Here is a 17760-nt window from a genome sequence, read left to right on the forward strand (position 1 = left end):
AGTGTAAGCGGGCAAACAGAGACACAGGGTTACTAGACTGATCTGAGGCTGGGGTGAAGCGTATTATAGTTACACAACAATCCAGAGAGGACTGGAGAGTTGGCCAGGGTTAAATAGGGAGTGGTGATGAGGTAATGCCCAACAGGTGCGCCACAGCCGTGAGGAACTGAAGGCCACCCCCACCATCTCTGGGAAACAAGGAAGGGGAGACAGACAAACACCAAGCACACAGCAACACTCAAAAGGCAAAAATCAAATCGAAAATCATTCACCCATAAGCGCATGCACACACACTGTCACCGGAGAGGATCAGAGTCCGGGAGGCGTGACAGTAATGGGGCAGAAAGAGTCCAGTAATGAAAGTCTGTGATGTCTAACTATACGGGGGTTTCCTGCCCTGACAGCACTAACCATGTCCACAAAATGAGACAAAAAGTGGTTGTAGTCAAGATTTGAAAACACAGGGAAAATACATGAAGCAGGAGAAACAATGTTGTTAATAGTCTCAAACATAGCTTTAGGATTTCTTTTACAAGCAGATATCAGGTTAGTAAAATAAGAGGCTCTAGCATCCTTGATAATTTCGTTTGTCTATTAAGAGCTCTTTAAGATGCAGGCGTTGGACTTGTAGCTGAGTAACTTTCCATAAACGCTCAGTTCTCCGACAGACTCGCCTTAAGCTGCGAATGGCGTCATTCATCGACGGGGATGTATTAACAGAGGGAATTTCTCTAGTGTTAAGAGGCGCCACTTTGTCCAACAGCAGGACACAGTGATCATTAAACGCCTGTGCACAAGCGTCCACATCATTCAAAATAAGAACCAAGCTTAAGTGAGATGCGGCAGTAAGTTTCTCAACAGTAAGCTGATTAATCAAACGTGAGCAGGACACTCGTTTAGCAGGCAGAGGAACCTCATCACAAACAAGACCAAATACATCTTCGATGCAGACATTATTAATGTTTACACCGTGAGAAAGAACAAGATCAAGCGTATGTCCCTTGCTGTGCGTAGGACCAGAGACATGCTGAGCGAAGTTAAAAGATTCAGAAATATTTACAAATTCAGAAGCATTTTTGTAAGTATCATCCACATGAATATTAAAATCACCAACAATGATCACTCTGTCCAGCTTAATAATGGATGATAAGAAGTTAGAAAAGAGGCTGCTGGCCCAGGTGGCCGGTATACTGAAATACTGTGGAAGTATCAGTGGAAGTTTACCTGAGTTTCCAGCATTTTGGGTGATACCATCTCCAGTGCATCAGTCTCTGTCTCGTCCCTCTTACAGATTAGTTAGGGGAGGTGATTGGATATCAGTTTGTGACTAAGCACTATCTAAAGTTACCACTTTTTGTGCAATGTATCAAGTCACTCAAGATAAAGATAAAGATCTGCATGTCCTTAAAATAAGACACAAGACAGCAGTTCCACTGAAATGTTCATTGCACATAATGTGTAATCTTAGGTAAATTTGTGAAAATCAGTATGAAGCCTAAAACACATAGGATCAGTGAATAGTTATCTATCATTGATCATGTAGTTGGTTGCACAAAATTCATATAATTTTGGGAGATTATGTTTTCACTTTTGTTTTGTTTCAACCCACAGGTTGAAAGGTTACAGGTTACTTTATAGCTTGCACATTTTTAGGAGTATCAAAATTCTTACTATCAAAATCCAATGATTCTATTAAGTTTTGTGCGGATCAGAATCACTGCCTAGGAGGAGATTGATAAAGTAGGTTTCACACTTTCACAATCTTAAATTACTGTGTATTTAACAGTAATTTTTAAACACTATGGCCTCCAGACCCTCTTGCTTGGACCCCAAATGACGGTGGACAAAATCTGACTTAGTCAAATGACTGATTTAATCAGATAGTAAAGTCAGATTGTTTCCCCGTAAAGACCATGAAGTTGCTGAAAGCACAGAGTGGTGCATTAAACTAGGCTGGAACAACACTGATTGTCATCCTCAGATTTAGAACAGCCACTTATTTCTGAAATTTAGCCTAGCATGCAGACCATGGTCTCAATGCAAAACAATATAGATCTCAAACAGGATAAAGCAGAAAAGTGAAAAGAATCAGGATTTGTTCCGTTTCACTGAATTTCTTCTTCAGAATCATGGTTGCAGTTGCGCAAGAGGTGTGGCAGTCCTGAACTTGTTTCTTCCTGGAGTTGGTTGATTTCTTTGTAAAGTTGATGCTCAAGCTCAACAGATTGTCACACTGCCAAAAACAACCCAGCCAACTTAAACGAGATGAAAGAGAAAGGTAATAAGAATCATGATTTGTTCCCTTTCACTGAAATTCTTCAGAATCATGGTTGCAGTTGCGCAAGAGGTGTGGCAGTCCTGAACTTGCTTCTTCCTGGAGTTGGTTGATTACTTTGTAAAGTTGATGCTCAAGCTCAGCAGATTGTAAATCTAAATTACAGAGGTGTCTAAACATGTCAAGAAATATTTTGATGTTAGCAACGACAAAAGTTTCCTTTATGTAGCAAGTTTTAGTTTTCATTATAATGAGTTTATTCCACTGTAATTAAACAAACATGTTTTGTTTTTCTCAGTTTTCAGAATATGAGTCTGTGTGCAGTGACAAACTCCATTATGCTCAATGTCCTCATAATGTGCAACAAGTTACCTGTTACAAAGTTTCCAAAATGATGTGCATTTGAGATTTCACAAGGCTTACTGCTCATCAACCTCAGCTTGACAATGTCTGTCAGGTTATAAATTTCATTCTCTCTTTCTGTAACAATGCATATTGAAACAAATTTGTATGATTACAGAATGATAAAATAGTTAGCGAACTTGACTGAATATTATAAATGAGATTGTTGCCACACTTTATAACAGTTAGACCGCAGTAAGTAATGTTACTGTAGTGAATGGGTCTTCCACTGTGGTGGTGTTCTGCGCCATTATGTTGCATTATTGTATATTATGTGGGTCACATTAGTTATAGTAACAGAATGGTGGAGACGCTGTATGCCTGAGTATAGGTAAAACAACAATAAATCTGAATTGAACGCTATGAAGCAAACAATGGCAGATATGTGCAAACATTAGCTGGTTGCCTTGTCTTGCATCACTATAGGCTAGTATAAACAAATCGCTCCAGTTTTTATACATTTAATGAAATAGACAAAAGGTTAAAAACAAGGCCGAAGCTAAGAAAGCTAAAAGTCAGTTCAATGGGGCTCAGGGTCAATTAAATAAAAGGGAATCAGGCTCTTTGTGGCTGTATGTGCTCAACCTCCTTTCCCTGCGTGTGGCAAAGCCAAACAACACGACAAGGACTGGTCTTCAGCTGTTGGTCACATGCTGGTCGGTTGTGGCCTCCTCACTGCTTGGGGCCTTGGTAACTCCACTAAGTAGCTGTTGCTCTGCACCATATATGCCACACTATCTTGGATACTAGCAGCAGCCTCAGCACACCCACACATTGTATACAGGAGACAAGCAGAAACTCCTTTTTACACAACAGCAATTTACAAACACACACATCCCGCGTTCCACACGACAGACACTGCAACCAATCCACATACCACATCACATATGCCCAGGGAAAAAGACGTTCAACATATCACATGCCAATATCTGTACCTGTGCACAGGAGACATGCTACAACTGAGCCTAGTGTGTGGCTGGTTAAATGACTGCAGATTGGAGGTCACACCCAAGCACACCTGTCTACCATCAGCCCATCCCCATGCCATCAATCCATGTGAAGACTAAACCCACCAAACACACACACTCTAGGTGCTCAGCTATCACACTATCACTGCACTCAAAATCAGGCCGATAGTTTAAAGTGGGTGCTAACTGTCATCCTCAGATTTAGAACATCTACTTCTTGTTTCTGAAATCTAGCCTAGCATGCAACACATCATTGTCTCAATGCAAAAAATGTATACATTCTCAACTAGGATAAACCAGAAAATTGATAAGAATCAGGATGTGTCTTTGGTGGGAGGGTGGATGGGGGGACAGGTATGAACCTGTTATGAATAGTTTGCGGTCTAACATCACTGCTTGAAGTCATTATTATGTAACAGACGACTTGCATCATTCAGGAATACACATTAACAATGTGAGGAGGCGTCTGCTTATAAATACGAGCTTTAGTTCTTCAATCAGTTTAGTGCATATCCATAGCACCCAGCACGAAGACAGGACTTTAGAAACCTCAACAAGACCATTTATTACTTTTATATCTATCTAAGTAATTGTAAAGATGATCCATTGTGATGTTGCACTAGAAGCTTTGACTGCACTCTGCAATGCCAATGTAACTTGTCCTCAAAACCAATCAAAATCTGTTCATCAAAGAGACATAAGCGGTGGTTGTCGAGCAGCACAGGAGCCCCTCCACATCAATAATTTCATCCATACAATCTTGAAGGGAGATGAAACCTGGTAATTATTGAAGATTTTTTTGTTACCTATCTATCTGTGCATTGAGAAGTTGTTTCTGAAAATGTTGCATACTATGGTTTTAAACAGATTTTGCTCTACAGCAGCAATGAGAAAGTTTGTAAGTACATATTCCTTTTTGCAGACTGAGTTGTGAACAAACAGTATAGCTATAATTCAGATGTGACTGACTGCAAGAACAGACCACTAATGTGCTTTGAAATTGCATGTCACCCACCCCCCTTATTTTATAGCCAGGTGTCAAGATGCAACTTTTTCCACCTCCAAAGCTTCTTGCAATGTGGTGTAAAGGTAGCACGCTTTGCCCCAGAGATCCACGTGGACACTAAAGGAGTATTCAAAGGAAGTTACTATATCAACAAGGATGAATTCTTTGATCCACGATTCGACTACGATTTCACCAATTTGAAAGACACAGAGTGTTATTGCAGAGGTGGAGAGGTGTATGAACGCCCATGTGGATGGCAGCGTTTTGCCCTCAAGGTAAATATGCTTTTGTTTTACTTGACTTTACATCCCAGAATTTCCTTCCAGTTCATTTGTGACCAGTGTTGGGTTAGTTATTCAAAAAAAGGTAATGGATTACACATTGCTAGTAACTTTTTTTATGTACTCTAAGTAATGCCTTACTTTACTAGATTACTCACTGCTGAAACTAACTAGTTACATTACCTTTGGATTACTGCATCACAACATCACCTGTGATCCAAAATAACAATATAAAGTTACACCTCACATATGCTCAGATCAACACAAATCCAACAAAGTTGTGAACATTAGCCCAACATTTGTCAAGAGAAAAACAAGGCTAGAGTATAGTACTATAATGCTTAAAACTTTATTTGAACATTTCCTTAGAAACATTCATTTTTCAAATGTTCTTTTTGCTGAATCATTAATAGCTGCAAACATGTAGGACAGGGCTGACTGTGAAAGTATCAGGCATGTTTGTCTTATTACAATAATAATAATTAGGCTATTATTATTATTATTATCATATGTAGCCATTTTTCTACAATTAGTGCATAATTTGGACCCTGGGCAGGAGTCTCTCAAATCCTTTATCAGACAACCTGTTCCTCTTTGGAGTCAGAACAAGATAAGCTAAAGAGCCTTGCCATAGGCGCACTAGAGGGTATCGCTGTCCTTTCGCAAAACAATGTTAAGTAATACCTCCACCCCTCAAAAGACTTCTTTGGCAGCTCTGCCATTTCTGTCTATCCCGTTATGCGGATAGTTCAAGAGTTCAGTAAGCAAATAACGCAATGACTTTGTTATTAGTAAGTGTAATGTTATTACTGAAGTTATCAACAGTGATGCATTACAGTCAAAAGTAATCTGATGACAGTAATGCATTACTTTGTAACTTTGTTACTTTGTAATGCATCACCCCCAACACTGTTTGTGACACAACCAATTTTGTTGAATGTAGCCTGTAGAAACAATCAATAATATAGCAAATCAACTGTATGGGGCATAAAATCCTTAAAACAAGCTGACAGATGCATACAGACCATATCACTGTGTTATTAATTTGGTATATGGTCAAAATATTTACACATTTCAACACTTTCCTACTTACACAAAGAAACAAAGCACCATTGTAATTTATTTAGATTTAGTTTGTATCTTATAAATGTAAGTCCAATATTCACTCTCATTTTAGTTTGGATTTGGTCCCCGCCAACTCCCGAGAAAAATATTGTTGGCTTGAATTTCACTTGCTAATATTGGCACTATGAGTTCATCATTATTTAAAGTTATACCTGATTTTTTTTCTCCAACCTTTTGATGTCATATGTGAATATTTTGTCACAGGTTCTGGATAAGTATGATGGAAATACCTGGCTGGGAACCCAATACCGCAGCACACAGTCAGTGCCAGGAGAGTGGCCTGTGTCCTACCATGGGACATCAAAGGCAGGTGTTGATGGCATCATCGAAGGATTCTACAAGGTTGGATGGTCTAATTACATATCAGTTATTATCAGTGGTAAATGTCCAATCCAGTAGAATGTAACACCTTTTTAACTGCATTACTGAGTTACTCAGAAAGCCCACTGATACTTTGTGTTACGGCTAAGCCACGGTTTTGATCCGTCCTCAGCCTGATTTTGCGGACATGTTTAGATTTTGTTTAGGCCTATTTGGTAGTCAGAGTTTGCTTTTTTTTTTACGATCAGGAGTCTCAACCGGTTGTTTCATTTTGAAAACTGACCGGATTCTCTAGGTCCTGTCCAGTTTGATCTGCTCTGTGCTGCTTGACAGGGCTTCCGTGAAAATTAGACCTGCTACCTATTCTCTGCTGAGCGGAGAGCTGCAGATCCAAACCTTTTTTTGTTTTTTTTGTTTTTTTTCCATTTTAATACAAAAACGCAAAAACAGATAAACAGAAAACAATAAAACTGACGGTTTTGTTTTTCTGTTTTAAAATAAAAACAGAAGAATATTTATTTTGATATTTAATGTGTCAGATTAGTTTAGCTTTGTGTGTTACACTTGAGGGAGGTGCCTGATTAAATGCAATTAAGATGAGCTTGAACATCAACATTGGTGGGTTTTTAATTAGAAAAACATGAGGCTCACCGTTTAGTTTGTAACTCACTTGCAAATGGGACAGGAACAGGAAGTTGCCTAGAATCCTCCGCTTTTTAAGATTTCTTTGGTTCAAATTAATTCAGTGATAGTTGTCAGTACAGCCAATGGTACAAAGCAAACATGAACTGTTATTAGTCAGATTGGCCAGCTGTATATTAAGGAATCATACATGTATTAAAAGGTTCGGATAAAATTCGCTGCTTTGTTTTTCCGTTTTGGTTTTAAAACACAAAGAACTACTCTTTTTGGGGGGGTTCTGATTTGGTTTTGAAACGAAATAATGAAAGAACCATACACGGATTTTTGGAGTAACTTTACTCAATAAATATGCTTTTTTAAACTAAAAATATTTGTAATCCATCACAAAAAAAAGTCTTATGTCAGAGAATCAAGATAAACCAGATGATGGTGTTTCTATTTCTTGTGCATACAAAAAAATTTAAGAACTGAATTTAACTATATCGTGTTAGAATTTCTGCTACATCTACAAAGAGTTAAAGACAATTTACTATTAATGTTAATAAATTCTGATTTCTTTTTAACAGCCAGGACCAGGTCAGGCATATGGCAGGGGGATTTACTCCACTCCATTCATCGCTGAAGCAATCTCATACGCCAAAACATTCACTTCCCAAAAGACGGGCAAGAAGTACCTAGTGATTCTGCAGAATCGAATCAACCCTGCCTACAGATACAAATACAACAACGACAAGTACTGGCTGGTTCCCATCCCGGCAGGAATATCAGTGACTGAAGAGCACAAGATGGTGGAAAGGGCCATCCGTCCTTATGGCCTCCTGTTGAAAGAGGTCTAACAGGCTGAGAAAGGTCACAAGAAAACCCACAAATTTGACCAATTATTGGTTTCCTTTGCTTTTTTGAAAAGCCAGTGGCTGTCTTGTCTTTTAAGCATACTAAAGCAAAAATACTCTGATGGTGTCAAATGTAATGTTTCATTTGAATATATAGATGAATATGTAACGTCAATATCACAGTTATATTTAGTGTGAATATCCTGTACTGAAATTTCTTCTTCCTTTATTACATTTTTTGATAACTTGCTTTTATTCCTAAGCTTAAAAGTAGGAGTAAATTTCATGAATTCTCAGCACGTAACCCTCCCTTTAACATATCCCTTTAAGTCTAAAATGGCACTTTGAGAAGCTTGATAAATACCGGCCCTCATCTATATGAAAAGTGCCCTGAGAAAAATTCTGTTATTCTGTAGTAAAGCAGCATGTTTGGCTCTATATAAATACATTTTAAGTGAAAATGTTTGTACTGTGTTAGAATTTCTGATTGTCTACAAACCCTAGAAGGCCTAATACAAAGAGAGTTCAAATCTATATACAATGAACGTTAATAAATTCTGTCTCCTAGTTCTTTTTAACTTACATGACAGAAGCAGAATACACAAAAATAATTCCCCACCAAAAAGACGAGCAAGATATACTAAGTGATTCTGCAGAATCGTATCAACCCACACATACAGGTCAGAATAAAACCCACAAATTTGACCGCTTATTTGTTTCCTCACTTGCTTTATTTTTGAAAAGCCATTAGGTGTGGTGTATTTGAAGCATAAACTTTATCAATGCAAGTCAGTTCAATAAACTCTCTGATGTTGTAATGATGTTGTAATGATGTCTCATTTGAATATATAGATGAATGTGTAAATTAATATGACAGCTATATTTAGTGTGAACTTCCTGTTCAGTTTCACTTCATTGAAATTTCTTCTTCCTTCGTTCGATTTTTTTGCCCCAAGTTTGTGTTTAGGAGTCAAATTTCACTTTGAGGAATCCAAACCCAGACTTCCTCAAAGTTTTCCGTTACAGTTTGGTTTTCACGAACATGGAGAATCAGATTTTGTCATTCTATTTAGCACTCACATGAGGAGTCACAACTTTATTTAACTGCACATACAGAATAGGTATCTAGGTGGACTGATATCAGTTTCCTTTCTCACTTGTCCTTTCACTCAGAGAAGTGTTCACAGTGCAAACAGCTGTTAGGACCTTAATGTGATTTCCTGTAAGGGAGCAACTTTCCCCGCAGAGGTCAACCACATCGAAAGTGAAACTGTTTCTATTTTTAACCCCTTGACGCAGATTGTCAGATACCTCTTCCTTGCAGACTGCAAGCCAAGATAGCACATGGATTCCCCCAATGCCTGTTGGTGCATATTTGATACGTACCTAGGAACCTTTTGCAAGCCCTGGTTTCTCATTTATGCCTGTTGTCGCTAATTTCCATCATACCTACACATACCTGAATTTATATCTTTTCTATGTTCTATAGACAAATTAACAACCTTCACTGAATTTAACATCAGCTTGAAAGCAAATGAAAACACAAATAATATTTTTTATTTTTTGATCGTAAATAAATTCAGGCGTTAAGGGGTTAAATGTTGCATCTTATATAATGGACTCAATATTAGTCTCATGTCCCATGTAGATGTATGACTAACCTGTCCTTAAGAATTGTGTCAAACATCGACACTTACTGCATTGGCCTATTTTAGGCTTGTTTCTATGTTTGTAGGCTACATGTAATGGACCAAGGTCCAGATCCAAAGTGTCTAGAATTACACATCGACAGCCAAGAGAGAGAGGGAGGTCCCAGATTGTCCAAAACAGGAATGCCTCAGTACTGATTAAAGAAGACAAGGGAGGAGAAAGGAGAAGACAGGACTTCAGAACCTCCTAGATTCATTTCAAACAAGAAAGTTTATGACTTTTTTTATACTAGGCCTGTAAGTAATTGTTGGCAAAAGATGATTGATAGAGACGTTGCACTAGAAGCTTTGGGCACACTTTGCAATGCCAGTGTAACTAGTACTGAAAAGGTCGGTGCAGGAGCAGCACAGGATTACCTGTCCATCAAGACTTTCATCTCTACAGTCTTGGAATCAGAGGAAACTTGGTAATTATTGGCGATGAGATGTTTTGATAAGCATGGAAAATATATTTCTGAAAATTGTACACATTGCGGTTTTAAAGCCATGAGTGATTTTGTAAATACAGATTCCTGTTTGCACAATGACTTGTGAACAAGCTGTCTTGAAATAATTCAGATGTGACTGACTGTAAAAAGAGACCACTAATGTGCTTTGAAATTGGATGTCCCCAGCCAGGTGTCAATATCCAGCTATGTCCACCTACAAACCGTCTTGCAAGGTTATAAACAGGCTGCCCCAAACAACCATGTGGACATAAGTGGCGTATTATCAGGAGGAAGTCACTTCATCAACAATGATGAATTCTTTGACCCACAATTCGACTATGATTTCACCAATTTGAGAGACACCGAGACTTATTACAGAGGTGGAGAGGTGTATGAACGCCCATGTGGTTGGCAGCGTTTTGCCCTCAAGGTAAATATGCTTTTGTCATGCTTTTAATCCTAGAATTTGTCGAATGTAGGTATAAAAATAATAATAATAATATAATATTATTATATTAATTATAATAATTATGTGTGCCAAAAATCCTTAAATCAAGCTGACAGATGCACAAAAACCATTTCACTATTTTATTCATATGATAAATATTACTATACACTATTACAACAACAATTTCCTTTTACACACCCATCAGAAATAAAGCAACATTATCTTAGGACTGCAGAGTTGGCTGGAATGTCTCCTGTTGTTTTTTATGGCACAATGAATGAAACAATCTTGAACGATGTTGAAAATGCAACTTAAATACTATTGTTTGTTTTTAACCCCTTGAAGCCAATTGTCACTCCGCTTCCTTTCAGACTGCAAGCCAAGACAGCGCATGGATTCCCCCAATGCCTGTTGGTGCATGTTCGATACGTACCTAGGAACTTTTTGCAAGCCCTGGTTTCTCGTTTATGCCTGTTGTTGCTAATTTGCATCATACCTACACATACCTGAATTTATATCTTTTCTATGTTCTATAGGCAAATTAACAACAGGCGTCAAGGGGTTAAAGGAGCATCTTTTATTATTCTCAGAAACCAGCTGATACACACGCCAACATGTGAATAGGGGGTACCGGCACCTAATATTTTCCACTTCAAGCTCTGGTCTCATGTGAATATTTTGTCACAGGTCCATGATAAGTATGGTGAAAATACCTGGCTGGGAAACAGATACCGCAGCACAGAGTCAGTGCCAGGAGAGTGGCCTGTGTCCTACCATGGGACATCCAGGGCAGGTGCTGAAGGCATCATCGCAGGATTCTACAAGGTTTGATTATATATCACTTATTATCAGTGGTTAATGTTCATCCAGTAGAATGTAACATGTTTGTAACTGCATTACTGAGTTAAACATACAATTTTAACATAATTAAGGTATGATAATGGGGCCCTATGTAGTTTGGTATTTCTCTGACCTTGGAATTCACTGTGCCCATCTGTGTGGTATTTTGAGCATATGGTGCAAACAGGTGGGAGGTTCATTCAAATGTGTCAACACAAAGCATGTTGTTGGTATTTAGTGGGGAATACTGGAAATTAATGAACAGCAACAAAAGAGAATGCTCAAAACAGGAACATCAGTAAAGCAGTCTGCATTTATCTATAAATTAATATTCATTCTACAGTTATCTGCTTTCTATAGCTGATTCATACTGTATGAAATAGTTTGAGCCAATTACAGTGGTTTTAAACTAAAACTGACAGCTTGAAACATAAAATGATGAACTGTCTGTGTCTGGAGTAACTTTACTTAATAAATATGCTTTTTAAAACTAAAAATTATTTGTGAACCATCACAAAATAGTCTTACGTCAGAAGATCCAGATGGTGTTCCTACTTCCTATTGTGTTAGGATTACTGCATATGTACAAGCCATATATAAATGACTTAAAGACAAAATACTATGAATGTCGATAAATTCTAATTCTTATTTTTTTTAACAGCCAGGCAATGACAAGAGTCGCCAGATATTTGGCAGAGAGATTTATTCTACTCCATACATTTCTGAGGCGATCCAATTCGCCAAAACATTCACCTCCACAAAGACGGGCAGGACGTACAGAGTGATTCTGCAGAATCGTATCAACCCCGAGTACAGGCAGAAACACAACAACGACAAGTACTGGCTGGTTTCCATCTCGAAAAGAACAACAGCCAAAGAAGAGCAGAAGATGGTAGCAAGGGCCATCCGTCCTTATGGCCTTTTGTTGAAAGACATCTCAAACCCTGAGGAACTCTGCTCTATTTTATAAAGACTATTTAAAAGAAAAAGCACAGTGGTGAGTTTTTAGACAAAATCACTTGTCCTCAGCCTAACCCTGATTTTGCTGTGAAGTAGGGATGCAGCTGTAGTGAACAAGCCAGTGTGGATTGGTTCATTTTAAATCAAATAAATTTAGAGATCCCAAATTCTTTTTCTCTCCATGAGGAGATGAAACCTGGTAATGTGTGTAAACAAACTTGTGTCAAACATCCACATTTACTGTATTGGCCAATTTGTATTTTCTTTATTTGTACGTATAAAGAGTCTCCTGGAGGACAAAGGTCCAGATCGAAAGTGTCTGGCTTTATCCACCGACAGCCAAGGGAGAGAGAGAGGTCCCAGGAGGGCCAGCACAGGAAAGCCTCAGTGCTCACGAGAGAGGACACGGGAGGAGAAAACAAGAAGAGGGAGAAATAAATGCAGATTGAACCACACAAAAACAGGGGATTGGAGAGATGCTTTTAAGTGAAAGATGTTTGATTAATAGCTTTTACTCGTAAGTTTGTGTGTTGGAGTAATATTTCACTTTGACTGATATAAACATTCAGATTTTGTCGTTCTATTTAGCACTCACATGAGGAGTCACAACTTTATTTAACTGTACATAATTACTATGTATCAAGGTGGGCAAATCTGCAAATCTGCAAATCAAAGCTTTGAAACAGTAAATTTAATAAAATTATTATTATTATTATTATTATTTAAAACAAAAACTGTAGTGTTGAGAAAAATAAACAGCACAATTGGAAATATTCTGTAATGCTAAATACTGCTACCTTAGAGTTATTATTGATTCAGAATACACTTAACATTTTAACCTCAGTAGTAGTGTTGAGCTTACATATAAAGTATCTTGCCTCTTCACATTAAACACTCAAACAAAATACAACCGTTGTTCTTACCTGTAAAAGGGGAAATAGAAAGTACGACACGGACACGATGTAGCTTCAGTCCAATGTTGTAATTAAATGAGCAATCGTAAACAGATCCTCCAATCACAAACTGGTGCATTTCCCCAAAATGTTAGAAGTTAAATAAGACAGCATTTTAAACACAGATCGTCTTTTTATCCTATTAACCTTTTTAGCCTCTTTTACCCAAAAAGCAATGGATTACTGATATGCAGATCATAGTGTATTTTAAATTTCACCTGTTATATATATATAAATAAATTAATTATCAGTATTTTTAACCAAACAGTGCAATGATTCAAAGCATTTTAACTTTTCCCTTTTTATGGACATTTTTAAGTATCTTTTAACCTAAATCAACCCAACTTATATCCATCAAAAATTTCATTACATAATTTTTATCATCCTTACACTTCCATGGTAAGAGAACTAGTTGTTGCCTTCTAGTGGGTCAAGACACTTTAAAAGTCACATCAAAGTCACATGCAACACTTTCTAAAGAGTCAGTTTGTCTATAATGAAACAAAATAAAGATAATCTCAACCTTGCCCTACATTGGAGATGCACCTTTATCAAGAAGGGAAAAGTCACTTTATCAAGGGCTTGAAGTTAAATTTTGAGTGGATTTGTGGTGAGATTTATTCCTGATGAGAAGTATTTTCAGTTAGTTTCAGTTATGCACCGCACAGTATAGGGCGGATGGTAGATTTTGTTAAAATAATATGACTTTATTCTCATTAGTTTACTTTATTCTTGTAATGTTAGCCAATGAAATTTTATTTTTCAAAACTTGTCTTTATTCCCAACTTGTCAGAGATCACAAATTTGTGGGACAGATTTCGAATGTGCAGACAGTTTTCATCATGAGCAGAAAACCTGCTGAAACACAGGAACCAGTCCAGAGTTTTCTAAATTAATTTTAAAAAATTAATTCAGTTAGGCTATTATTGATGTGAAAAGGAAAGTCTTCACACTTAAAGACGTTACTTCAATCAATCATCCCTACATCGGTGTTGACTTAACAGGGATGATATTAAACGAGAAAAGCTGATCTACAAGAGAATACAAACAAAGCAATACAGATTGCCTGACTGCTTTATTTTCCATTTTATGTTTATATTTTGAATTGTCACCTGCCACCTGAATTTTGTGTTTCCCTTCATTTAAATAAAAGAAAATGGGAGGCTACAGAAATTACCACAATGCAAGAAATTAAGTGTTTAACGCTCAATTTATTTTAATAATTAATTAATTAATTAAGTAATTATCGTTATTGTTATGTTATTATTAGTATTATTAGTAATTATAAAAATGTTATTAAGACATTTATTAACATAGCCTATCACATTTAATAAACAAAATGTAGAGTGAAATAGAATACCACACATGACGTGGCATAACAAGTTAGCAACAGCAAATGAGAAAACCTCAGAGAGAACTGTTACTTTTTATTACAGTGGTGGGAATTTCTTTAATAAAGAGCTCACAAATATGGAATGAATCTGTCTTCAGTTTTATTGTTACACTTGCAATTAGAGACAGTTGAGCGCCATTGATGGGTCATGTCTTCTTCAACACAGGAACGTAGTTCTTACAACACGTATAGAAACCAATACCATATATGGCTTTCTCATCTGTATTCAGCATCTTGTCATTTTCAGCTGGACTGCTTCAATGGCGTCTGGAATCAGTAAACACAAAAGAAGAAGTAGCTACATACTTTTTATATTTTACTTTATCAAGTAGTCAGAGACGTGCCGTGGCCTTTCTGTGTGGAGTTTGCATGTTCTCTCCGTGTCCGCGTGGGTTCTCTCCGGGTACTCCGGCTTCCTCCCACCGTCCAAAGACACGCAGGCTGGGTTAATTGGTGTCTCTAAATTGTCTTTAGGTGTGGATGTGAGTGTGAGTGGTTGTCTGTCTATGTGTGGCCCTGCGATGGACTGGCGACCTGTCCACAGTGTACCCCACCTTTCACCCAATGTCAGCTGGGATTGGCTCCAGCCCCCCCGCGATCTGATGGATGGAAGTAGTCAGAGACAACTGTTGTCAGCAGCCTCAGTTTATTACAAATGCATTTGGGTTCAACGAGCATCAAGCTAAGAAGAACAACTAACTATGTGTAAATCTGACTTTTATACTTTCACTGCAGGAGGAGTGTGGTTTGTTACTACGTGTCTATGGGATAAGCAGGAGATGTGTGGGTAGGTGCGTGCTGAACTTGAACAGCCTGTCAACAACTCAGCTCCTACTTCCTGTCAGTATTGTCTAATACTGACCTCCCAGTTCCCATCACAATTCATGTTTTCTAGGTATTAACAAAAACTGTTTAAAAGTTTTAAACACACCCCACGAAGAAGACACTTATTACCAAAGAATGCATCATGTGAGTAGGGTTAAACTTGGGTCATCACATAGAAAATTGTACTTTCCACTAGTTACTTTTTAAGTAATTGTAAAGATGATCGATAACAGAGTTGCACTAGAAGTTTTGAACACTCTCTACAATGCCAGTTTATCTTCTGGTTATTCCAGAGATGGCTTCGGTGGAGGAGCAACACAGCAGCAACTGTTCAGCAATAATTTAATCTCTATTGTCTTGAATGTCACCTATCTTTCTGTGCATAGAGAAGATATATTCCAAAAATGTTATATACGGGTTTAAACAGGTATTGAAGATGAGTTTAGAATAAATATTACCTTGAGGAGTGTGAATCCAGACTAGTTTTCAGGTGCAGTTTGGTTTTCACTAACATTTCAAATCTGATTTTGTCATTCTACTTAGCACTCACATGAGGAGTCACAAATTTATTTAACTATTAGGACTGTATCTAGATCGACTGATAACTTTTTCCTTTCTCACTTTTCCTTTCACTCAGAGAACAGTCTAACTAGCCGGATCAATGTGATTTCCTGTAAGGGAGCAACTTTCCCTGCAGAGCTCAACAGCACTGAAAGTGAAACTACTTCCATTTTAAATGGTGCATCTTATATAATGAACATCATATCTTACACAATGGGCTGTGTGCCAAGAAATATAAATCACATCATGAACTTTAAACTGAAACTGAAAGTTTGAAACATAAAATCTATTACAAAAATCTGTGTAAATGTATTTAAACATTTTGTTACATGTCAATAGTGGTTTAGTGGAAACTGATGAAACAGATAGGCTATAGGCTATTTTACCCTGTGACTTCTCCCTCAAAGAGTTTACTTAGGCTGCCCATAGCTACTGTTGCCCTTTGCTGTGAAACAAAATAAGATATCATAAAAATATAAGCAGGGACCAGTTTTGAGCAGGAGTGGACGACACATGTCTTATTCACTGTGTAAATGCTGACTGCTGTGTAAGATTTTGCATTTCAGGTTGTGTCTGACCTGCATAATGAGAGCAGACCCATTATGAATTGCGTTCACCTCGCGGGAGGCGCACAACTAAAGCAAATACTGTCAGACATTGTAATGATTTCTAAGGCAAAGTACATTTTGAAAATTATATTATATTCTTTGTGGGGTTCATCAGTGGTGATATGACCTTCTTAGTTGGCAGGCACAACTCGGCACAACATCGCTCATCTAACGTCACTGCTTAAAGCCCCTATTATGACTTGCTTCTTTGCATCAATATGTGAGGAGGCGTCTGCTTATAAAAACGAGCGTCTCTGTCAGTTAATTGTTTATGGCACCCAGGACGTTAGAAACCTCAGACATTCCTTTCAAACAAGACATTTTCTAGACTAGACTACTTGTTTATACTAGAACTAATTGTAAAGATGATCCACAAAGAAGTTGCCGTTGAAGCTTTGTGCGCACTTTGCAATGCCAATGTAACTTCTGATAAAAACATATCACAATCTGGTCATTCCGGAGATGGCTGTGATGGTGGAGCAGCGCGGGAGCACCTGCACATCAAAAATTTCATCCATTCAATCTTGAAGGGAGATGAAACCTGGTAATTATTGGCAAAAAGATATTTTGATAGCCTACTCTCGGGATTGAGAAGATATTTCTGAAAATGTTACACACTACTGTTTTGAATACATAAAAAGCCTTCCTGTTTGCAGAATGAGTTGTGAAAATGCAGTGTAGATATAATTCAAATGTGACTGACTGCAAGAAGTGACCACTATGTGCTTTGAAATTCCATGTCCTCCCCTTACTTTACAGCCCGGTGTCAAGATCCAATTTTGACCACCTGGAAAGATTATTGCAAGGTGGAAAACAGGCAGCATTCTCTGCGAAACCCTTTGGCTTAATCTTTGCCGGAGCAGAACCCCTACTGGCAACAGGTTCGTCCCCAAAGAACCACGTGGACATTGATAGTGTATTCGAAAGAAATCACTTCATCAACGAGGATGAATTCTTTCACCCACAGTTCGACTATGATTTCACCAATTTGAGAGACACCGAGACTTATTACAGAGGTGGAGAGGTGTATCAACGCCCATGTGGATGGCAGCGTTTTGCCCTCAAGGTAAATATGCTTTTGTTTTCCTTGACGTTATATCCCAGAATTTCCTTCCAGTTCATTTGAGAAACACAACTGCGAATTTCGTTGGCTGTAGAAAAAACAAAAAAACAAAAAAAGAT

General features: G+C 37.8%; 1 protein-coding gene and 1 long non-coding RNA gene across 2 annotated transcripts; both read left to right on the plus strand.

Moving 5' to 3' along the window:
- Positions 1–4189: 4189 nt before the first annotated feature.
- LOC123962415 lies at positions 4190–8671 on the plus strand. Its single transcript, XM_046038522.1, has 4 exons — positions 4190–4425; positions 4677–4926; positions 6262–6399; positions 7587–8671. Exons 1-4 carry the CDS (start codon positions 4244–4246, stop codon positions 7854–7856), a joined length of 840 nt encoding a protein of 279 aa, XP_045894478.1. The 5' UTR covers positions 4190–4243; the 3' UTR covers positions 7857–8671.
- A 1636-nt stretch (positions 8672–10307) lies between these two features.
- Positions 10308–11954, plus strand: LOC123962416. The gene is made up of 3 exons (XR_006822932.1): positions 10308–10420; positions 11126–11263; positions 11940–11954. It is a non-coding gene; the product is annotated as an uncharacterized LOC123962416 (long non-coding RNA).
- Positions 11955–17760: the final 5806 nt, after the last annotated feature.

The sequence above is a fragment of the Micropterus dolomieu genome, linkage group LG22 (genome assembly GCF_021292245.1).
Source record: "Micropterus dolomieu isolate WLL.071019.BEF.003 ecotype Adirondacks linkage group LG22, ASM2129224v1, whole genome shotgun sequence".
NCBI lineage: Eukaryota > Metazoa > Chordata > Actinopteri > Centrarchiformes > Centrarchidae > Micropterus > Micropterus dolomieu.